This window comes from Hemitrygon akajei, chromosome 5 (genome assembly GCF_048418815.1).
Source record: "Hemitrygon akajei chromosome 5, sHemAka1.3, whole genome shotgun sequence".
Lineage (NCBI taxonomy): Eukaryota > Metazoa > Chordata > Chondrichthyes > Myliobatiformes > Dasyatidae > Hemitrygon > Hemitrygon akajei.
In genome coordinates, this window is record NC_133128.1 from 135,175,889 (window position 1) to 135,200,113 (window position 24,225).

At 42.7% G+C, this 24,225-nt stretch overlaps 1 protein-coding gene across 6 annotated transcripts in view; it reads left to right on the forward strand.

Moving 5' to 3' along the window:
* Window positions 1-513: 513 nt before the first annotated feature.
* Window positions 514-24,225, forward strand: part of LOC140728193 (disintegrin and metalloproteinase domain-containing protein 23-like) — a 160,661-nt gene continuing 136,949 nt past the window's right edge. For all 6 annotated transcript variants that reach the window (XM_073046567.1, XM_073046564.1, XM_073046563.1 and 3 more), the window contains exons 1-2: window positions 514-809; window positions 1,342-1,532. In XM_073046567.1, the coding sequence (XP_072902668.1) occupies window positions 737-809; window positions 1,342-1,532 (264 nt within the window). In that variant the 5' untranslated portion in view covers window positions 514-736. The remainder of the gene's footprint in view (window positions 810-1,341; window positions 1,533-24,225) is intronic.

Consider the following 24,225-nt stretch of genomic DNA (forward strand, 5'->3'; position numbering starts at 1 on the left):
ATAATTTGCTACTAAGTTTATCTTTTTGAAATCTTTTTGGCTATTTCTATGAAACTTCATCTAATTGGGGCAGCTGCTTAATTGGGCCAAAATGTACTGGTCCCGATATGTCTCAATCAACTACTTATACATATAAACACATACACTATATAAACATATATATATCCTGAAGCCCTTGAGACAGAGCATAAACTCACAACCTTTTAACCTTTTGTTGTTATGGGTATCCTGAGATGCATGGTGGATACTCTATTTCAATAGTACTTCATCGGTTATACAGCTCCTTCGGCAGCTATTTCTTGTGTTTATTATGCATGCGATGAGTATATAAAAAAGGGAAACACCGTGATTTAAAGATCTCAATAAAGCAAACCGCAGAATATTATTTTCCGCATCAATTATAAATTAAGAAATTATCTTAATTCGGCGCCTGACAATTCAGCAGAAAATCGAGACGCGCAGCTCATGTGTGGCATTGGTGGACCTCAGCATCGAGTGACGGCGAGAGGGGAGGGATTCCGAGTGCGCAGGTGCGGCACCTGCTCCGGTCGCACTAGACAAGATGTCCACAGAAAGGCATTGCTGAGGCAGAGATGGGAAAAAAGGAAAGGAGCGGAAGATGGTAGTCAACGCCACGCATCGACACCTTTCCTGAGCAGAGCATCAAGAAAGCAGGCGGAGGAGAGAGAGAGAAGGAATGAGCCAGCAACAAAGAAACAACAGACAAATATGAATCATGATTCGTGCCGGGTGCTGCTGTTTTTTGGCTGTAATTCTGGGCTCCATCCTCCAGATTTTTGGTGCAACGGGTACGTAAGGGAAGGGGGAACAGTGCAAATCTATTATTTGTATTTTCTATATATATTTATATGAACTGTGAGGAATAGTGAAATGCAGCGCAGTCTGCCGCCTGGTCGCGATACACTGCATGAGGACCAGTATTGCAGATACTCTGGGGTGCAGAGCGTGTCTGGAGAAGTACTCGAATCATTTATTTAAATACAAATCCCTCCCCGCCTCTCCCCCCCCCCCCCTCCCAACAAGTGCAGGCTTATTTGCAACGTTTGGGCTTCTAGTAATGGGGGTTGAATCCTTTGAGATGTGGCTTTGTAGTGAATTAAATAAAACAAAGGGAATTTGTTCCCTTAGCAACAAGCAACCAGAATGAGCAATAAACATGTTTTTTTAACTGCTGTTGATAAGTTTTAATTTGGAAATGCACGCACAAATTTCTCTTAAAGCAATCGATCGTTGTGTTCATTACTGCATTGCTGTGCAACCGTTTGTGGATGCAAAGCGGGAACGCTGTTTATTTCCTTTTCTTCTGGTTATCCCTGACAGTTGTGCGTTTGAGCGGTGCTGATGAGGACTCGTCATTTGCGGATGCTGGTGCAGCGCTGAACCACAGCAGCAACACGACTCAGCAAGAAATAACGTGGCCTTTGCGCTTGATCTATTACGTTCACGATGACAACGAGAGCACTTACCACATCCTGGATACCAAAGCCAGGAACCAGCAAAAAGATGACCAGGTAAATGAGGCGAAAAGAGACAACCCCGACACCCCAACACTCTCCCCCTCCCCCCCCCCCCCGCCCCACTTCACCCGCTTAACGGAGCATTTCATTGCATTTCTGGTCCCAGCAGCCCAGGGATGTGGCCATCCTGAACAATGTGCAGTGAGAAGGAGTGATTTCAAATTCCATTAGCGTCCTTGGAGTTGCATCCTAGTTTCTATGTAACTCTGAATACTGAGACACCCGCAAGTGGATGATATTTTGTAGATTTAATTGCTAACAGTGGTTGACTTGTTTGATGGTGTCTAGGAGACGCGCAGTGTTACTGATTCCAACGCTAATTTATCCAAGACAGCAGCTGCATCTTTGTTTTGTGCCCAGAAATTAATTTAGCAATGCATCCAGATTTGTTGAACTGTCAGATTGCTGCACAATTTACATATCCATAGTGCCCCTACACCCAATGAAAATATGCGGGGGGGGGGGGAGCTTTTTAATAGCATGGTGATGACATGAAGAAAGACAGAGGCTTTAAAGAGAAGAGGAAAATTGTATAGTTGCAAGAATAGGCAGCTGGAAGATTGATGCCCATCAAGGGGGCAAATGGAGTTAAGGAGTCAGGGAGAGCAAGACCACGGGAACAGGGTCCTTCCACCCTCTGAATATGTGTTGGCCATTAACCTGTTAATGCTGAACCTGCATTAATCTTCATTTAATGATTAAATGATTTAATTAATCACCATTGATCCTACAGTTTGATCATGGTCAGGGGTCAAATGTAGAGCATGGGGAAGGTAAGCAGGAATGGAAGAAGTCACAGATGAGGGGAGTGGTTTGGAGGGCTTTAAAGACAAGGTTGTAACTTTGAGAAGTCGATCCATTGCCTGACCAGTGTAGACTGACCAGGCTGTGTTATGGATGGATGAGGCATATTTAGTCTTGGCCAGGTTAATTCAAAATGACCATTAGCAGGGCATGTTAGCAGGTGGTATTTGCTGCCGTGTTGACAGGAGAGAAGGAATCAACCAGGCACCCTACCAGTTGTACCTGCCCTGGTCTGGGCTTATGGACTGGAGGTGTAGGAGCATCACTAGGCGTAGTTGTGATGGAAAGAACGAACTTGTCATTTTGTGAAACTTTTCCGCCATCACTGGTCGCTTAATTTGTGAAGGTTGTAAGAATCACAGCAGTCAAATTGTGCAGAGCAAGGTCCCCAAAACAGGATTACAACTTGCTTTAGGGAGCAACTTGAAAGATTGGCCCAGGTCAGAGGATTCTGGGGAGTTCCTATTGATGGTCTATATCCCAGAAGGGATTATGGTTTTAAGAAAAATAAGATTGCACCTTGGGCTCCTTTGTCCAGGGAAATGGTTTCAGCTGTCCCAATTTCTCCTTGTAACCAAAGTCCTCCAGACCAAGCTAAATTCCCGGGTCTTATTTTGCACCTTCTCTAGCTTAACCACTTTCTAACTAGTAATAAATTAGCATTTTTAGTGAACCTTGATGTCCTTCCCAAAGTATAGGCACAGACTGAAACATAATTACCCAGTTAACATAGCCAGTGAGTTCTGCTTAGCAGGGTAAGTGGAAGGAGTAGACAGTGTAGTGTGGCATGATTCCTGGAATGGGATTAAGAACACATCTACCTTGCAATCTTTGTTCATGAAATAAACTAATTATAAGCCACTTGCTGATGCTGGTGGCTTTGGACTGGAAACTGAATGTCAGAAGAAGGTATTTTTGTAGCTGAAAGTATATTGATGGAGGAACTCTTGGTCTTGCAGCTTCTATGGAGGCAGAGGGATGGTTGCGTCAAGAATAAATTTATTTTGCATTGGTTGTAATTTTTCATCCCTGGAGACTAGAAGCCCAGTTGTTGGGTATATTCAATGACATTTACATTCCATGTGATCAGTAGAGTATGAATTATAATAAAGCTAATTTGGCTACCATTGACGTTCAGAAATGTTATCTTTCTGTTAAACCATGACTTGTATCACCTGATATTCCTATGAAACAATGGGACCCTCCCCAAGCTGAAACATTGATTACCCTCACCTTGCCTGACCCACTGAGTTTCTGCAGTATTTTGTTTTTTAACTCTAGATTCCTGTCTCAAGAACAGTCTGGTTTGGTGTCTGGAGGGCTGCCTTGCAAGGTTACCCCATTTTGTGTTGGGGCCTGTGACGTAGCTGAGACTATTGGGGGCAAAGAGGAGCCTAAAAATACTTTGTTTCAGAGGAATGTCAGGTGACCCAAGTAATTTCTTTAACAGGAGAATAACAACTCTGCACTCAAATGGTCAATTGATATATTATTGCAACATTTCTTGAGATACAGGGAAAAATTTGTCTTGTGTCCTGTCTTCACAATAGAAGTAATAAATAGATCTGCAGAGAGCACCTTGCAAGGAGTCGTCACGCTCTGGTGCCAGTGGAAATAAAATTTGCTTTTCTCTGTACTTTTATCCTCTATTGATAACAGGCTTGGATGCACTTTAATTAAACTTCTAGTGACACTTAGGCTAAGGAATTATAGCCCTTACAGAATAAGTTAAGTGTTATCGTAAAAGTCTTTATCCAGAGATTGCCCTCTCGGAGGAAACTGCCTCGGTTCTGCCAAGTTCTATGAATCATTCAAAGGTTCAAAGGTTCATTTATTATCAAAGTATACAACTCTGAAATTCTTCTTCTCCGGGTAGCCATGCAACCAAGAAAGAAAAGAAAGACAGCACGATCATCAACCAACAATTCCCCCCACCCCGCACAAAAATGACGAACAAAATAGAACAGGCACATCAACCCCCAAATCCCTCTTCCCTGCACTAAAAACCCTGAGAAACATTGGATGAAAAACAAAATACAAAAAAAACTATAAGACCAAAAAAAAAAAGTCCATAGTCCAAGTCCACATCCAAAACACAGAAAACCTTGGCAACATTCTCCAGGCACAATGGTAGGCTCTCCCCTCTCCGGTAGCATAGGAGAGCAATCCTCAGTGATCCTCTTTCAAAAGGCAGGTAGTTGGTGCTCACCTTCCACTTTTGCCTCGATGTTTCAATCTCTATTGTTGCTTTAATTGGCGAACAATGGAAGCTTTAATCGGTGAAATGGAGTCAATCATTGGCTCGCCCGCAATAAGGTTTGCGCACACTGTCTCTGCCTCCCGGAATCCTCTCGGAGACTGCAGAGCACTGAAACACCTAAACAATCTCCAAACTGCAAATTATAGGCTTGAACAGTTCCAGAATCACACTCAAAATGAAAAACAAGTGTAAAAGATATAAAAGAAGTGAAATATATGGTTTCATGATCTATCCAGAAGATGTTGACTGGAGGAGTATTGTACACAGGCACCATCTTGGCCGGAATGATATACCTTGGTGAGATCACATCGTAATGCTGAACTCCCAATGGTAGTAAACTTGCATCTTGAGTTGACTGATGCAATTCAGAGGCTTGAATGTTCAGATCCCACACTGGAGACTTGAGCACCAAGCCCTGACTGACATTCAGTGATGTATGGTAGGATTGCGACACTATTGGAAGTGGAATTCCTGCATGTACCTTTCCAGCTGCATGTGACAAATCCCATTGCATCTTCCAAATGAGCAGGAACTTCCTTATGACCAGGGTCACATTTCTCGTTAACTGACACCAATAAATGGAAAATAATATAGTAATTTTTTGCTTTCCAATATCTGTGAAGGAATTGGAATTGTTTCCTAGATTACAGGAGTGATGGTCATGAAAGACTCTTGCTTAGTGCCTTTATCTCTTGTAAACCATGTGCCCCGGTGTAGTAGCAGGGTGATTACTTGAGTCGAGAATGATGTTCTCCTAAGAGGTTGTCTATTGGTAGGTCTTCAGGTGACTGTAGAGGCTGATCCAAGATCTGCATATTCTGCAAGGTTTCCAGACCCCTCAATCCTGTTCCCTTCACCATTGGACTTAATCCAGGATGTTAGGGTAGACGTCCTTAATGCAGACTGCATCTCCGTGACTTTGTTTAACATGGGGAGCCTGATGCATGGGCAGCCACCACTTGGTCCTTGACAGACCAGGTTCAGTGTTCAGTGACATGGAATGCAAGATGACTGGGGACCCTTCAGTGCTGTTGCAATGTGTCCTCACCTTCTGCCAGCTCCACCGGTGAGGTCCTGGTTGGATTACTCTTTGTCTGGATCTCCCCCTTGATCTTACCACCAGGATCCAAGCACCAGATGGCTAAACTCTAGACAGGATTGCTCTCGGGATCTCAGGCACTCAGAAGTCTCTGTACCATGACAAGGTGATGATCCTTGGAGAGGTGTCCTGATATAACATTTATGCATCTCTACTTCTCATTAAAATAATAAAAGTAAAAAGTATGGGCTTGTCTGGGGCTGTGGTGGGATTCTCAGAAGAGGTACCTTTTGAGGAGGCACTAAAAGCCTCCTCCCACCTCCCTGTGTATGGTTCTGTAAAGGTAATGATCCATAGAATTGTTGATGAGCAGAGCAGTTTGAGGTCGTCTGACCTATAATTATTCAGAAGTACAAATCTTATTACCACATGTGGAATTTCGATGCACGTAAATTAGCTGGCCTGTGTTCTATGTAACGTCAACAACCAGACTTCAGAGTGGTTATAAAGCTCCTAGGGATGTCCTACTTTGTATTTAATAAGTACTTTCTCTCTTTGTGCATGTACTTCCTGCAGTGATTTCCTGAGGAGAATAACTGTTAGCAGTGTAGTTGGATATAGGAGAATGAGGGATGAAATGATTGACGGAGAGACTGTTGAGCTGGAGTGTGTTGGGTTAGGCAGTCAGTTGTGTGAATCAGCAGACTCTGCTGTCTTACAGTCACTTACTAAGAGTGACTTACAGCTGTAAGAGCCACTTACAGTCAGGGTGATTTGCTTCCATAAATGTTTAGGTGGAGGGGATGTTTCCATTAGTAACACATACAAAATGCTGGAGGAACTCAGCAGGTCAGGCAGCATCTATGGAAAGAAATAAAGAGTCAGCGTTTCGGTCCAAGACCCTTCTTCAAAGTTTAAAGCATGTTTATTATCTAAGTATGTATACTATATACAACTTTGAGATTCAACTCCTTACAGGCAGCCACAAAACAAAGACACCCAATACAACACTTTTTTAAAAAAAAGCCTATCAACTACCCAATGTGCAGAGGAAAAAAAAGCAAGTCATGCAAACAACAAAAGCAAGCAAACAACTGAAGTTCACGAAAGTGAGTCCACAGCCATGAAGCCAGACATTACTGCAGCTGATCCAGTAGCCTGTTAGCTGCCGGCCACGGCCTCAGTTCAGCACAGAGACGAGTAAACCTCACAGAGCAGTGAGCAGAACCGGCCTGTCCCTTGTTTCCAGTCCAGATACACAGATCCCTTCAATCAGGCATGGCACTTAAATCATCCAAACTTCGGGTTGTTCCTCGCTGTCGGACCCAGGCCTTGCCGCATCAATACGTTCCTGGACACAGGCCCTGCTGCCTCAATTTGGCCCAAACCTGACCTTTCTAATTCAGCTCAGTGCCTAAATCAATCAGACCTCGTCATTCCTGCTCCTCCCAGGCCCCTTCCGCCTCGGCTTTGGCTCGATTCTGCTGCATTGAACTGTCTCCAAGTCTGCTTCAGCAATGGCTAAACATTGGCTCATTCCCCGATCTCTGGGCACAGGCCCTACTGCTTCAGTTTGGCCTGTACACACCACACCTCACCCGTCCTGTACCTTCAAGTTTTCAGCTCTCACCAGGTGTGAGATTGGATTGCTCCAAGCGCTGAGCTGATTTAGTGAGATCGAGAATGGCTGCGGGCTGTGCGGCCTGGGTGTATCGCTCCACTGTGATCCAGGTCCTGGAGCGAGGCATTACCCGGTGCTTGGACAATTTAAACATTGGTCCAGATAGACTGGAAAGCTCAAGTGTTGGGACTGCAGGCGAGGGTTTCATTCACTCTCCAACATGTTCATTCCTCTTTTCGGTGGCTGGCATCTCTGTGAGTTCTGCGGCAATTTCATCCTGCTACTATAATGGACTGAGCTGGCTAATATGGGTAGGCTTGGGCCTACTCCAGCTGCTCCAGGGAGCGCATCTAAGGACTAAATCTGGTTCGGGATGCTGTAATTTGCTTCTATTGTTTGCATGATGTGTGTGTGTGTTTTTTCCCCTCTTTTTTGGTCTTTTAAAATTGGGTTCCTGGGTTTCTTGCTTTGTGGCTCCCTCAAGGTGGATAATTTATAAATTCTTTGTTAATAAATGAACTTGATTCTTAAAAATGCCAGGTTGTACAGGCGTTTCAAAAGCTCAACTCTGAAAGGGAAGTTACAGGCTATTGATTGCCATGATCATTTACCAGAAAAAGTGTGATTAATAAGGTAGTTAGTATTTTGTTTGCTGCTAGCAAGTCATGGCTGTGCTTTGCCAGCACCATCTTCAATTGGAAGACTTTCCATTAGTAGGGAAGTCTAGGATCCAAGAGCACAGTCTCAGAATAAATGAATATCCCTTTAAATCTGAAAATGGGGAAGAATTTCTTCAGTTAGAGGCTGGTGAAGTTGTAGCATTCGTTGCCACACAGTCATTGGGTATATTTAAGGCAAGGATTGATAAGTTCTTGATTGGAAAGGGGGTTGAAAGTTGTGGAGAGAAGGCAGGGAAATGAGGTTGAGAAAACAAAAATAAATCCGGCATGATTGAATGTGGCAATTACACTTGATGGGCCAAATGGTCTAATTCTATTCTTTCTTCTAGTCTTAAGTATATTAGTGATTGTCAGGGATGAAAATGCAAATTGCTGGATATCTGTATTAAAAACAATTAATGTTGGAAACCGTCAGGCAGCATGTATGGTGAGAGAAGTGTTTAACTTTTTCAAACTGGTGAAAGTCTTTGACCCAAAACACTATCTTGTTTGTAGACGGGTCATATTCTGCATGGAGGTTGGTCACCAACGGAGTGCCTCAGGGATCTGTTCTGGGACTCCTACTCTTTGTGATTTTTATAAATGACCTGGATGAGGAAGTGGAGTGATGGGTTAGTAAGTTTGCTGATGACACTAAGGTTGGAGGTGTTGTGGATAGTGTGGAGGCTGTCAGATGTTACAGTGGGACATTGATAGGATGCAAAACTGGTCTGAGAAGTGGCAGATGGAGTTCAACCCAGATAAGTGTGAAGTGGTTCATTTTGGTAGGTCAAATGTGATGGCAGAATATAGTATTAATGGTAAGACTCTTGGCAGTGTGGAGGATCAGATGGATCTTGGGGTCCGAGTCCATAGGACACTCAAAGCAGCTACACAGGTTGACTCAGTGGTTAAAAAGGCGTACGGTGTATTGGCCTTCATCAATCGTGGAATTGAATTTAGGAGCTGAGAGGTAATGTTGCAGCTATATAGGACCCTGGTCAGACCTCACTTGGAGTACTGTGCTCAGTTTTGGTCACCTCACTACAGGAAGGACGTGGAAGCCATAGAAAGGGTGCAGAGGAGATTTACAAGGATGTTGCCTGGATTGGGAAGCATGTCTTATGAGGATAGGTTGAGTGAACTCGGCCTTTTCTCCTTGGAGCGACAGAGGATGAGAGGTGACCTGATAGAGGTGTATAAGATGTTGAGAGGCATTGATCGTGTGGATAGTCAGAGGCTTTTTCCCAGGGCTGAAATGGTTGCCACAAAAGGACACAGGTTTAAAGTACTGGGGAGTAGGTACAGAGGAGATGTCAGGAGTAAGTTTTTTACTCAGAGTGGTGAGTACGTGGAATGGACTGCTGGCAACAATGGTGGGGTTGGATATGATAGGGTCTTTTAAGAGGCTTTTGGATAGGTACATGGAGCTTAGTAAAATAGAGGGCAAAAGGTAAGCCTAGTAATTTCTAGGGTAGTGACATGTTTAGCACAATCTTGTGGGCCAAAGGGCCTGTATTGTGCTGTAGGTTTTCTATGTTTCTACTACCTGTTTCCCTTTCCGTAGATGTAGCATTGCTCAGTCAATCTGGGCCGAGAAGTGTTGCCCTTATAAGTGGGGAAAGAGCCAATGACTTCTCAGCAAAAAAGTGTCTCCTGGTGTCCTGGAAGCCATTTTACGGTATATGTACACCAAGAGACGATAACGTCATTTGGTACATTGTGATACAGGACTCCTAAATAAAACCCCATTAATTAGATTCACAGTGTTCCTGTGGAAGAGTTGTTTGTTCAGATGTAAAACCTCCCATCTGCTTCCTGGTCCTAGATGTTAAATTGACAGAAAGGATCAAACATATTTGCATTTAAAGTGAAAGTGGGGAAAAAGATAGGTGTAATATCAGTGCTTTATCAGAGGCACATTTCAGATCAGTCTTTAAGCTTTTGCAGCTCACGTCCAAATATCGTGCCTCAAATTGGCTAATTTTGTGATATGAATGATAGGCTATTTGGATTCAAGGGCAAAGCTTCACTGCATCGAGAAGATGATGCCAGATATCAGCAGTAAGTGCTCTCAGTTGGTCTTACCATAACAGGAGCCACTTTATTAAGTATCTAATTCATTGTTTAGTGGCACAATTTCAGTTTTGCTCACTATTTAGCCAAGTGCGTAAGCAGCGCTCTCTCAGGCTGAAGAGCTCCCTTGCTTATCAGCAAAATGCAGTGGTTTTAGCAGATGATGGATGGTCATAGAAAAATACAGCATGGAACCAGTCCTTTCAGTCAAGTGAGTCTGTGTAGACCATTTAAACTAATCCTATATTAGCACCATTGTCATTTTCCCTGCAATAGAGATCCGCTATAGTTGTGAGAATGAACCGTGAAGAGAGCTGGGACTGGTGGCTGAAGAGAATGATTTGCCATACAGCATGAAAGCAGGCCTTGCAGTCTACTATTTCCATGCTGACCATATGGTACCAGTCATGTTAATCTCATCTTCTAGCATTTAGCCCAAAGTCCTCTGCAGATTCCCACCCCTCACCCCAAATCAGAGTATTCCAGTTTTCTGCTTTGTAACTGAAGCATCTTGGTCATCATTTGAAAATTTCAGCTCGTTGAAAACTAGGTGGCAGATTAAAAGTAGAGATGTTGGGAGAGAGGTTGGTAAACCAGAGAAGGCCTGACTAATCTCAGATGGCAACGAGGAGGCATATAGTAGTAAGAGAGATTGGTTTGTTGAGTAGTGGAAGACATAAAAATCACTAAGTTACAAAGATTAACAATTAATACAAGGGACAAATAGCAATGTAGTGTCCAAGGACTTTACAGAAATCTGATGGTAGAGTGGAAGAAACTATTCTTAAAACATGTGGTCCTCGGGCTCCCATACCACCTCCCCTATGGTACTGATGTGAAGAGGGCATGTGCTGGATGGTGCGCATCTTTAATGATAGATATGACCTTCTTGAGGTACTGCCTCTTGAAGATGACATTGATGGTAGGAAGCATTGTGCTGGTGATGGGGCTGGCTGAGTCTATGACCCTTTGAAGGCCTGCTGCGATCCAGTGAGTTGGAGGCTTCATACCGGGCAGTGATGCACCCGTTCAGAATGCTCTGTACTCTACCTGTGTAGAAATCTGCTAGAGCTTTTGCTGCTAAACCAAGCCTCTTTAAACTCCTAACAAAGTAGAGCTGCTGGCATGGCTTCTTTATGATTGCTCAATGTGTTGAGCCCAGGATAGATCTTCTGAAATTTTGATGCTCATGAACTTAAAAGCTGCCCATCCTGTCCACCGCTGACCTTTCGATGAAGACTGATGTATGTTCTCCCAGCTTCTTCATCCACAACAATTCCTTGGTCTTGCTGACGTTGATGATTTCACAACCTATCCCAGTGATAATAAATCTGATTCTGATGAATGGGCATGGAACTTGATGTTGTCTGCTTTATGTTGGCCAGGGTAAGTGTTGGAATCTAAGCCAAGATTAGATTCTGAGGCACTCCAAAACAGGAACTTGTTACCAGAAGCAGGAGGATTAGTAACTAGAGCAGACTGATCTAAAGTAATGCAGAAAATAGAAGGTTGGGAAAACTAGCAAGATGTGCCTCTTTGGTTAAATGATAAGACCTTGCCATGGAAGTACACAAAGTAAATTGGATTAACTGTCACTATGGAGGAATTGTCTAATATAGGCCTGTACGCATTGGTGTTTAGCCTAAATTACTAATGAAATGTTAAGGACGGGCATTGTAGATGCTGAGATGCTTTCTCCACGACCGGAGAGAACCAGGGCTAGGGACAATTTCTAGCCACTTAAAATTGGGTGATGAAAAATGTCTTTGCTCAGCAACTGTGAATCTTCAGAATTGTTTACCTAGCAGTTGCTGGGCCCTTGCATGTTGTGTATGCTCAGGCAGAGAGTGGCAGATCTTTGGACAAGAAGGGAAAGAGGATATGGGATTGGGAGTGAGTGTAAATTGGAAATGGAGATTTGGCCATGATCTTGTCAAATAGTGGATAGGCTTGAGAGGATAAATGATCGATCCCTGATGTTTATTGTTCTTGTGAAGTGAAAGCTCCCTTTGGGATCTGGAAAGGCATTACCTGTGGATTTCAGAAATGTGTTTACTAGTAATTTTTGGAAGAGAATTATGTAGTTGCTTGCAGGGTCAAAGGTGAGGCTTTGGGAATGAGGGGAGAACTAAAGATGCAAAGGTTGCAGAGTCACCTCAAAGAAGCACTTTGTGAAGGCCAGTAAGTATTGATTCATTGAACACAAGGTCCAAGCCTGCAATTGAACCTCACGCGAGCTGCAACGGAGAGTGGAAGTCATTTGGGGCTGGGTAGAGATGTTTGGGAAGCACGGGCCATCGCGGAGATGGTTGTGAGGCCCGAGGACTAACACGGCAAGGAGAGTGGAGGGGGGCTCCCGTTCTGATAAACATTTGAAATGGCCCAGTTAAGGGTTAGTGCTCTAAGCAAACCAGAGTTCTGATTCAACGAATGATTAATGCCAAAAGGAGGAATATATGGTACAGCAGAGCCAGAATAAATCATAATGCATTCTTTTGTTTGAAGAGAGTGAGAAACTGCCTAGATTTGTCCCAACCCAACCATCTAAACAAATCAGATAAGGTAAGAGGCATAGATCGGGTGGACAGATAGAAACTGTTTCCCCACAGCAGAAATGGCTAATGTGAGGGAACATTATTTTAAGGTTTTGGAGGAAAGTATCGTGGGTGGGGGGGGGGGGGGAGATGTCAGAGGGAGTTTGTTTTTACACAGAGTAGTTGGTTTGTAGAATGCAGATAACATTAGGGACATTTAAGAGACATTTAGATAGGCACATGGGTGATTTAAAAAAAAATGGAGGGCTACGTGGGAGAGAAAGTTAAAAGGTTGGCACAACATCGTGGGCTGAAGGGCTTGCACTGTGCTGTAATGTTCAGTGTTGGAAATGCAAGGAGGTGTTGGAGTAGGAGGATATGCTGCAGTCATCAGCAAACAGTCCCACTGCTGACCTTGTAATGGAAGGTTGGTCACTGATGAAGTAGCTGAAAATGGTCAAAGATTAGATTCACACAGCACGTAACAAACCCTCAGTTCCCCAAATCTGCATTGACCAAAGGGTAACCATTTACAGTAATCCTGTGCTTCTGTTGTGTTCTCTCCATATTGCCCCCCCCCCCCACCTCTCCATAATCTCAATACAACAATACACCAGGTTCTTAGGATGCAATTCTCAGGATTGACACTGCTGAGAAAAATAGTCATATGGTTTATTCTGGTTCTTTGTTGTGGTATATAACTTTATTTTGACATTAACTACATATTGAATCAAACATGAACTGAGATTTGTGGCCAACTTAGACCATAAGACATAGGAGCAGAGTCAGGCCATCCAGCCCATTGAGTCTGCTTCACCATTTTTTCATGGCTGATCCGTTTCCCTCTCAACTCCATTCCCCTGCATTCTCCCCATAGCCTTTCACATCCTGACTAATCAAGAGTCTATCAAACTCTGCCTTAAATACACCCAATGACTTAGCCTCCACAGCTGCCTATGGCAACAAATTCCACAGATTCACCACCCTCTGGCTAATGAAATTCCTCCTCATCTCTGTTCTAACTGGACATCCTTCAATTCTGAGGCTGTGCCCTCTGGTCTTAGACTCTCCCACCACAGGAAACATTCTAATTTGTCCACGTTCTTCTGCAACTTCTCTGCTTCCTCAACACTACCTGCCCCTCCACCTATCTTTGGATCATCCACAAACCTGGCCACAAAACCCTCAATTCCTTCATCCAAAACATTGACATAGAACATAAAAAGAAGCAGTCCCAACATCGACTCCTGCGGAACACCACTAGTCACCAGTAGCCAATCAGAAAAGACTCCTTTTATTCCCATTCTTTTCCTCCTGCAATCAGCTAATGCTCTAGCCATCTTTCCTGTAGTACTGTGGGCTCTTAACTTGTTAAGCAGACTCATGTTGTGGCAATTTGTCAAAGGCCTTCTGAAAATCCAAGTACACAATATCGACAAATTCTCCTTTGCCTATCCTGCCTGTTATTTATTCAAAGAATCCAAACAGATTTGTTAGCCATGCTTTTTTTTTCCTTTATGAAGCCATGCTGATTTTGGCTTATTTTATCACATGCCTCCAAGTACCCTGAAACCACATCTTTAACAATCAACTCCAACATCTTCCCAACCACTGAGGTCAGGCCAATTGACCTATAATCTCCATTCTTCTGCCTCCCTCCCTTCTTGAAGAATGGAGTTACCTTTGCAATTTTTCCAGTACTCTGGAACCATTCCAGAATCTAGTAATTCCTGAAAGTTCATTTCAAATCCTCCACAATCTCTTCAGCCACCTTTTTCAGAACCCTGGAGCATAATCCATCTGGTCCAGGTGACAAATCTAACTTCTACCTTCAGTTTCCCAAGCACCTCTCTCAACTAATAGCAACTACAGTCACTTCTGGTCCCTGAAATTCCCGAACATCTGGAATATTGCCACAGTGAAAACTGATGCAAAATACTTATTCAGTTCGTCCATTTCCTTGTCCCCATTACTGCCTCTCCCGGCAGTCTAATATCTACTGCCACCTCTCTTATACTCTTTATATAACTGAAAAGACTTTTGATATTCATTTTGATATAGTTGGCTATAGTTTGATATTTCACTTTTTCCCCTCCTTATGGTTTATTTTAGTTGCCATCTGTTGGTTTTTAAGTTTCCCATTCCTCTATCTTTCCACTAACTTGTATGTCCTCTCTCGCTTTTGTGTTGGCTTTGACTTCCCTTGTCAGCCATGGTCAGCTTTGACCAGCAGCCAATCTGGACATCGGAGGTTTGAAGAGGAGGGGACTTCAATCAGGTCCACTGCCCAAGGATGAAAAGCAGCAGCGGTTTGCAGTAGTGAAAAAGAGCTTTGATTAGCAACTAGTTGGCATTTGGGATTGGTTAGTAAGAACAAATTAAAGGAAGGCAGGAGCAAGCACAGTGGCCTTTGTCTGAGTGGACGTACTCAGAGTGGTGATATTGAGACTTTAGCTCTTCGAGGCTTCCACAAAGAAAGGCTTCAGTCAGAGAAAGCAAAGGAAAGAAAAGCTCAAGACCACCAGTGTCCTTGATGACGGCAACTGTGAGAACTGCATCTAGCTGCAGCTTCTAACAAGCCATGTTAAGAAATTGGAGCTGGAACTGGATGAACTCCATCCAGATCATTTGGGAGGCTGAATGGATGATAGATAGGACATATAGAGAGGTAGTTACAGCCAAGGTGCAGGACACAGGGTGACAGTCAGACAGGTAGGAAGGGGAAAGGGGTTATACAGCCAGTGCAGAGTACCCCTCTGGCCGTCCCCCTCAACAACAGGTATGTGGCTTTGGATATTGTTGAAGGGGAGTTGGGGGGTGACCAGAGTAAAGTCACAGTGGTTGGGTCTCTGGTACTGAGTCTGCCTCTGTGACTCAGAAGGGAAGGTGGAGAAGAGGCAAAGTGTGTTGATAGGGGATTTGTTAGTTCGGGGAAGGGACAGGATGTTCTGTGGGCAAGAACAAGATTCCCGGATGGTATTTTGGCTCCCAGGTGCCAGGGTCCAGGATATCTCAGATCAAGTCCTCAGCATTCTAAAGTGGGAAGGCAATTAACCAGAAGCCATGGTCCATATAGGTACCAATGACATGGGTAGTGACGAGTGACATAAGGAGTTCAAGAAGTTTGGTGCTATGGGGCTGATTGATAAGTTTGTGGCCTAAGGTAGAAGGAGTCAATTTTAGAAAACCTAGCACATTTATTTTTCAACATAGTCCCCTCCTACATTAACACACTTAGTCCAGCGGTCGTGGAGCATACGGATCTTGGACCTCCAGAAAGTGTCCACAGATGGGTGATTGATAAGTTCGTGTCCTAAGGTAGAAGGAAATTGGAAGTGATAGGATTGGGCCGAGCCAGCATGGATTTACCAAGGGTAAATCATGCTTGAGTAATCTGTTGGAGTTTTTCGAGGATGTAACCAGGAAGTTAGACGGGGGAGATCCAGTGGATGTAGTGTACCTTTATTTTCAGAAGGCATTTGATAAGGTCCCTCATAGGAGATTGGTGGGTAAAATCAAAGCTCATGGCATTGGGGGGGAAGACATTGACATGGATAGAAAACTGGTTGGCAGATAGAAAGCAAAGAGTAGCGGTGAATGGGTGTTTCTCAGAATGGCAGGTGGTGACTAATGGGGTGCCACAGGGCTCGGTATTGGGACCACAGCTGTTTACGATTTATGACAACAATTTAGATGAAGGCATTGAGAATAACATCAGCAAATTTGCTGATGATACTAAGCTGGGTGGCAGTGTGACGTGATGAGGATGTTAGGAGAATTCAGGGTGACTTGGATAGGCTGGGTGAGTGGGCAGATACTTGGCAGAAGATGTTTAATGTGAATAAGTGTGAGGTTATCCACTTTGGGAGTAAGAACAGGAAGGCAGATTATTATCTGAACGGTGTAGAGTTGGGTAAGGGAGAAATACAAAGAGATCTAGGAGTCCTTGTTCATCAGTCACTGAAGGTGAATGAGCAAGTGCAGCAGGCAGTGAAGAAGGCTAATGGAATGTTGGCCTTTATTACAAAGGGAATTGAGTACAAGAGCAAGGAAATCCTCTTGCATTTGTACAGAGCCCTGGTGAGACCACACCTAGAGTATTGTGTACAGTTTTGGTCTCCAGGGTTAAGGAAGGACATCCTGGCTGTAGAGGTGCAGCGTAGATTCACGAGGTTAATTCCTGGGATGTCTGGACTGTCTTACGCAGAGAGGTTAGAGAGATTGGGCTTGTACACGCTGGAATTAAGGAGATTGAGAGGGGATCTGATTGAAACATATAAGATTATTAAGGGATTGGACAAGATAGAGGCAGGAAATATGTTCCAGATGCTGGGAGAGTCCAGTACCCGAGGGCATGGTTTGAGAATAAGGGGTAGGTCATTTAGGACAGAGTTAAGGAAAAACTTCTTCTCCCAGAGAGTTGTGGGGGTCTGGAATGCACTGCCTCGGAGGGTAGTGGAGGCCAATTCTCTGGATGCTTTCAAGAAGGAGCTAGATAGGTATCTTATGGATAGGGGAATCAAGGGATATGGGGACAAGGCAGGAACCGGGTATTGATAGTAGATGATCAGCCATGAACTCAAAATGGCGGTGCAGGCTCGAAGGGCCGAATGATCTACTTCTGCGTCTGTTGTCTATTGAAATGAGTTATACAGCTCTCATTACATGCACGTGCAGTTCAACTCTTTGAGTGAGTGATTATGTAGAAAGTTTGAAGTTAATAATTCACCAGGGGTGATTGATAAGTTCATGGCTGAAGGTAGAAGGAGATGAGTTATTATGTCCTATTAACAACCTCTCCTCACCACACATTGCCTCTGTTTGTGAACCAGCTACCTCATCTTCAGTACTATTATTCACCTTTCCTACGATATTTCTTGCTCTGAAATACGAGGGGTGATTGATAAGTACGTGGCCTAAGGTAGAAGGAGAAGAGTTATACAACTCTCGTTACATACACATGCAGTTCAACTCTTTGAGTGAAAATGCAAAAGTTTGAAGTTAATAACTCACCTCCTTCTACCTTAGCACACGAACTTATCAATCACCCCTACTGTGGACCACTTCTACAAAGAAGGGATCCGTATGCTCCACAACTGCTGGACTAAGTTTTTTACATGTAGGAGGGGGCTATGTTGAAAAATGTTTTCTAAAATTCTTTCTTTTTCAATCTTTTTATTAATATCAACATGATAAGATTAATACATAGTTATTGGGATTACAAAATTACAAAATTAAAATGAACATAAAAGGATACACAAGCAATAAATACAATATAGTTGAGTCTTTCCAAATCATGCATGATACAAATATCATATAGACGAGACAAAAAAAAACTAGGTATATCATGTTGAAAAAAACAGAAAAGAGAAAAAGAGAAAAAAATATTATTACCCCAAGAAAAACAAATCTAACAAACTAACCACTAACTAATAAAGAAAAGAAAAGGAAAAAAGGGGAAAAAAATGGGCTGTTTATAGTATCTATAAAAAGACAAAGAATCATCAGTGTCACCAACTCCGATCCTCTCAACGTATATATAATCAAAGCTGGAAAAACAAATAGGATTGGAACAGGGTCAAATTACATCATGTGAAAATATTGAATAAATGGCCTCCAAGTCTTTTCAAATTTAATAGAAGGGTCATATATGACACTTCTAATTTTTTCCAAATTTAGACATAACATAGTTTGAGAAAACCAATGAAATGTGGTAGGGGGATTAAATTCTTTCCAATTCAACAAAATAGATGAACTAGCCATTAATGTAAGAAATGCAATCATCCGACAAGCAGAAGAAGATAAATGAATTGACTCCATTGATAAACCAAAGATTGCAGTAATAGGATGAGGTTGTAAATCAATGTTCAATACCGTGGAAATAATATCGAAAATGTCTTTCCAATATTTTTTCAAAGACGGACATGACCAAAACATATGAGTTAGAGAAGCTATCTCAGAATGACATCTGTCACATATAGGATTTATGTGGGAATAAAAACAAGCCAATTTATCCTTGGACATATGAGCCCTGTGCACAACTTTAAACTGTATCAATGAATGTTTAGCACATATAGAGGATAAATTAACTAGTTGCAGAATTTTATCCCAATTCTCAATAGGGATCGTAAAGTTAAGTTCTCTTTCCCAATCATTCTTAATCTTATAAAAGGCCTCTGAACGTATTTTCATAATTATATTGTAAACATTTGATATTACACCTTTCTGAAAAGAATTTAGTTCTAACAATTTCTCCAAAATACCCGAAGAATCTAGATTTGGAAAGGTAGGAAGTACAGTGTTTAAAAAGTTCCTAGGTTTTCTAAAATTGACTCCTTCTACCTTAGACCACGAACTTATCCGTCACCCCTTGTATTTCAGAGCAAGAAATATCGTAGGAAAGGTGAATAATAGTACTGAAGATGAGGTAGCTGGTTCACAAACAGAGGCAATGTGTGGTGAGGAAAGGTTGTTAATAGGGCAAAATTGCAGTCAACAGAATGAGTTGTAATGTAAAAGACGGACAAAATTGAAAAGGGTGAATGCAGGACTGAAGGTGTTGTATTTGAATGAGCGCAGTATATGGAATAACTTGCAGCGCAGTTGCAGATTGGCAGGTATAATATAGGCATCACTGAATCATGACTGGAAGATTATAGCTGGGAGCTAATACACATTGGATACACATTGTATCGAAAAGACAGGCAGGAAGGCAGAGGGAACGGTGTTGCTGTGTTGATAAAAAATGAAATCAAGTCATTAGATGGAGGTGATGTAGGGTTGGTAGGTGTTGAATCATTGTGGATAGAGCTAAGGAACTGAAAAGGTTTGAAGGCCCTGATGGAAGTTAAATACAGGCCCCCGAAAAGGAGTAAGGATTTGGCCTACAAATTACAATGGGAGATGGAAAATGCAGCCAAAAGGGCAGTGTTACAATAGTCACAGAGGATTTTAATATGCAGGTAGATTGGGAAAATCAGATTGGTGCTGCATTCCAGGAAGGGGAATTTCTAGAGTGCCTAGGAAATGGCTTTTTAGAGCACCTCGTGGTTGAACCCCCTTGAGGATCAGCTATTCAGGATTGGGTGTTGTGTAATGAAAGTGATTGTAGTATGATCAAATTCACCATGGAATTCGAGAAGGAGAAGCTAAAATCAGATGTATCAGGTTACAGTGGATTAAAGGGAATTACAGAGGCATGAGAAAGGAGAATTGATTGGAAAAGAACAGTGGCAGGGATAACAGCAGAGCAGCAATGGCTGGAATTTCTGGAAGCCATTTGGAAGGCACAAGATATATACATCTCAAAGAGGAAGTATTCTAAAAGGAAGATGACAACAGTGACTGACAAGAGAAGTTAAAGCCAACATGAAAGCCAAAGAGAGGGCATATGATAGAGCAAAAATTAGTAGGAAGTTAGAGGATTAGGAAGCTTTTAAAAACCATCTGAAAGCATCTAAAAATCATTAAGAAGGTAAAGATGGAGTACTAAAGTAAGCTAGCCAATAATATTAAAGAGGGTACCAAGAGTTTCTTCAGATACATAAAGTGTAAAAGAGGTGAGAGTGAATATTGGACCACTAGAAAATGTTGCTGGAGAGATGGTAATGGAGAGCAATGAAATGGTGGACAAACTGAATAAGTGTTTTGCATGGTGGAAGTTCCAGGTGACAGGGGGCATGAAGTGTGTGAAGTTACCATAACTGGAGAATAGGTTCTTGGGAAACTGAAAGGTCTGAATGTAGATAAGTCACCTGGACCAGATGGTGTACACCCCAGAGTTCAGAAAGAATGGCTGAAGAGATTGTGGAGGCATAAATAATGATCTTTCGGGAATCACTAGATTCTGGAAGACTGGAAAATTGCAATTGTCACTCCACTCTTCAAGAAGGGAGAGAGGTAGAAGAATGGAAATTATAGGCCAGTTATTCTGACCTCGGCAGTTGGGAAGATATTGGATTTGATATTTAAGGATGAAGTCTCAGGGTACTTGGAAGCATATGACAAAATAGGCCTTAGTCAGTATGGTTTCCTGTAGAGAAACTCTTGCTTGACAAATTTGTTGTTATTTCTTCAAAGAATTCAAAGCAAAATAGACAAAGGAGAATCAGTTGATGCTGTTCACTTGGGATTTTCAGAAGGCCTTTGACAAGGTGCCATACATGAGGCTGCTTAACAAATTATGAGCCATGGTATTACAGGCGAGATTTCAGCATGGATAAAATAGTGGCTGGTTGGCAGGAGGCAAAGAGTGGGAATAAGGACAGTCTTTTGTAGCTGGCTACCAGTGACTAGTAGTGTTCCACATTGGTCTGTGTTTCGACCAATTCTTTTTACATTATATGTCAATGATTTGGATAATGGAACACATGGCTTTGTTGCAAAATTTGCAGACAATATGAAGATAGGTGGAGAAGCAGGTAGTTTTGAGGAAGTGGAGAGGCTACAAAAGGACTTAAGACAAATTCGGAGTATGGGCAATGAAATGGCAGATAAAATACAGTGTCAGGAAGTGTATGGTCATGCACTTTGGTCGAAGAAATGAAAGGGCTGACTATTTTGTAAATGGAGAGAAAATACAACAAAACCGAGATGTGAAGGGACTTGTTCGTCCTTGCACAGGATTCACTAAAGATGAATTTGCAAGTTGAGTCTGTGGTGAGGAAGGCAAATGCAATGTTAGTATTCATTTCAAGAGGATTAGAATATAAAAGCAAGAATGTAATGTTGAAACTTTATAAAGCGCTGGTGAGGCCTCACTTAGAGCATTGTGAGCAGGTTTGGACCCCTTAGAAAGGATGTGCTGAAACTGGAGAGGGTTCAAAGAAGATTCATGAAAATGATTCCGGGATTGAGTGGCTTGTCATATGAAGGGCACGTGATGGTTCTGGCCCTGTATTCACTAGAATTCAGAAGAATGAGGGATGACCTCATTGAAACGTATTGAATGGTGAAAGGCCTTGATAGAGTGGATGTGAAGAGGCTGCTTATTATGGTGGGAGAGTAAGACCGGAGGACACATCCTCAGAATAGAGGGGTGTCCTTTTAGAAAGGAGATGTGGAGGAATTTCTTTAGCCTGAGTGGTGAAACTGGAATTACTTGCCACAGGCAGCTGTGGAGGCCAAATGTTTATGTGATCCTCAGGGTCTGTGGGCTGCGTAAGTCTAGGAAAGACGATCTCTGGCCTCACCAAACGTATGAGATTGAGGTTCAAAACCTCCTGTTTGTGTGGATGCTGAGTGATGTGTTACCCTGTTACAAATCAGTACCACGGAATAACAGAGAGTACACCATATGCAATTAAATGATTTAGCTTTATAATTCTTAATTTGACTGAAGGGTTAGTAAAGTAAAACAAAAAAAAGGGCCCATTTTATTGAAATGGTCTAATGTGCACAAGTTGGAGCTCACAGTTTCCCTTCTGCTGGTCCTCCACTGATTTCCTTTGACTCCTGGCCCCACTCCAAGTCCACTCCTTTCTGGTGTCTCCAACCTCTCCTTTCTGTCATCTTCTCTCTCCATCTTCCGCTGAACAAAAGACCCGGATCACCTCGGTGTCACGCACACAGCCAGAAAAAACACTCCCCTCATTGGACGGCTCACATTCCAAAGCACCCGTTACCTCTCACCATAACCCAAACACTGCTGCTATAAAAAGACCACTACATTAGCAGTGAAACCTTTCCTAGGGCATTACATATATTTAAGGCAGAGGTTGATAGATTCTTGATTGGTCAGGGATATGGGGAGAAGGCAGGAGATTGGGGCTGAGAGAAAAATTGGATGAAATGATGAAATGGCTGAGCAGACTCGATGGGATAAATGGCCTAACTCTGCTCCTGTATCTTATGGTCCTATGGTGGTGTTATCCTGCCTTTAGAGTACTACTACTTTGGAATGTATCTATCCTGCGTCTTCCGAATTGCTTCCAGAAACTCCAGCCTTTGTTGATCTCCTGCTAGCCGTACTACTGTCCCCTTCCAATCAACTTTGGCCAGCTCCTCTCTCATGCCTCTGTAATTCCCTTTGCCCCACTGTAATATTAATGCATTTGACTCTAGCTTCTCCCTCTCAAATTGCAGGGTGAATTCTAACATATTGTGATCACTGCCTCCTAAGGGTTCCTTTATCTTAAACTCCCTAATCAAATCTGGTTCATTACACAGCACCCAAATCAGTGGGCCCTACCACAAGCTGCTCTAAAAAGCCGTCTTGTAGGCACTCTACAAATTTTCTTGGATCCAACACCAACTTGATTTTCCCAACCTACTTGCATTTTGAAATACCCATGATTATTGTAACTTAGCTCTTTTGACATGCATTTTCTATCTCCCAATGTAACCTGTAACCCATATCTTGGCTATTGTTTGGAGGCCTGTATATAACTCCCATCAGGGTCTTTTTAACCCTTGCAGTTTCTTAACTTGGGGCTTCTCTGGGTCACTGCTGGTCCTGTTACTGGTATCGCAAGCCATGATGAAGCCTTGGAGACATTTTGGATAGAGTCAAAAATGAAGAGTCTCAACCTAAGACATTGAGTGTCCATTTCCCTTCATGGGTGATGCCTGACTTGCTGAGTCCCTCCAGCATTTTGTGTTTTGCTTGGCAAAGCCTGTGTATTGCCAAGTGTCCACCATCAGTGTCCAGTAGGTGAACCATCCTCCCAAGGTGCCAGGTTCTCAATTTCAGCTAATTTGATTTGCTTCCCTCCATCGACTATCAAAGAGGGAGCGGGTACACTGCTATGGTTTTAAAGCCTTCTTGATTTAGGTGTAGAACCAATCAGGCAGTTGTTTGTAAATTTATGCACTGTTGTCCAGATAGAAAGCTGAGCAGGGCAGGTTTGCAATACAGGTTGTACACTGCCCTGTCAGCCAAATGGTGGAAGAGGTAGTCAATGGTCACATCAAACAGCTTAGACTTTACCACTTGTACTTAATTTGGGTTTCAAAGTGATTCATCAGATACTCATTCATCACAGAAACTTTGCTGCCTACCCCCACGCCTCCCTCCCCCTATTTACATTAGGGGACATCTACAACAGCCTATTAATCTACTTTCTGTGTGTTTGGGTTATGGGAGGAACCAGAACCCCCTGAAAAAACAGTGGTTATTTAGAGAGGATGCAAGCACTGTCGACGGGATCTAACCTGGGTTACTGGAGCTGAGGAAGCAGCTCTACGAGCTGTACCATTGCGCTGCACTGTAATTTTCCTCCTTAAGGCAGTACAGAGAGTTGTACTTCAAGGAAATGGAATACCACCACTAATAATAACATTCGGAGAATGCACATTTGTCTGAAAAACAAGTATTTTGGTCAGTCTGACCTGCTGAGTTCTTCCAGCATTTTGCGTATGTAACCCTGGATTTCCAGCATCTGCAGAGTCTCTTGTGTTAAGGATTTTGGTTGTTATTACTGAATTCAGTAGAGTAGAGATAGTTGAAGAGATCTAAATGGGCTGGCAGTTCTAGTGTTTGTTTTAAAGCAGCTATTTATGTTGAAACATATGCCTTGTTCTTTTACAGGGAGCCCCTGCTCTTTGGCAGAGAGCATTGACCTCAGTGTTCAAATTAATTGGCACAGGAAGGCTCCATTAGCATTGCCCTTGCCTTCTGTAAAAGTGTTGTGTGTTTATACACACACACTTCACATTAATATTGAGCAGATTCAATAAACAGTGACCTCCAGTTAG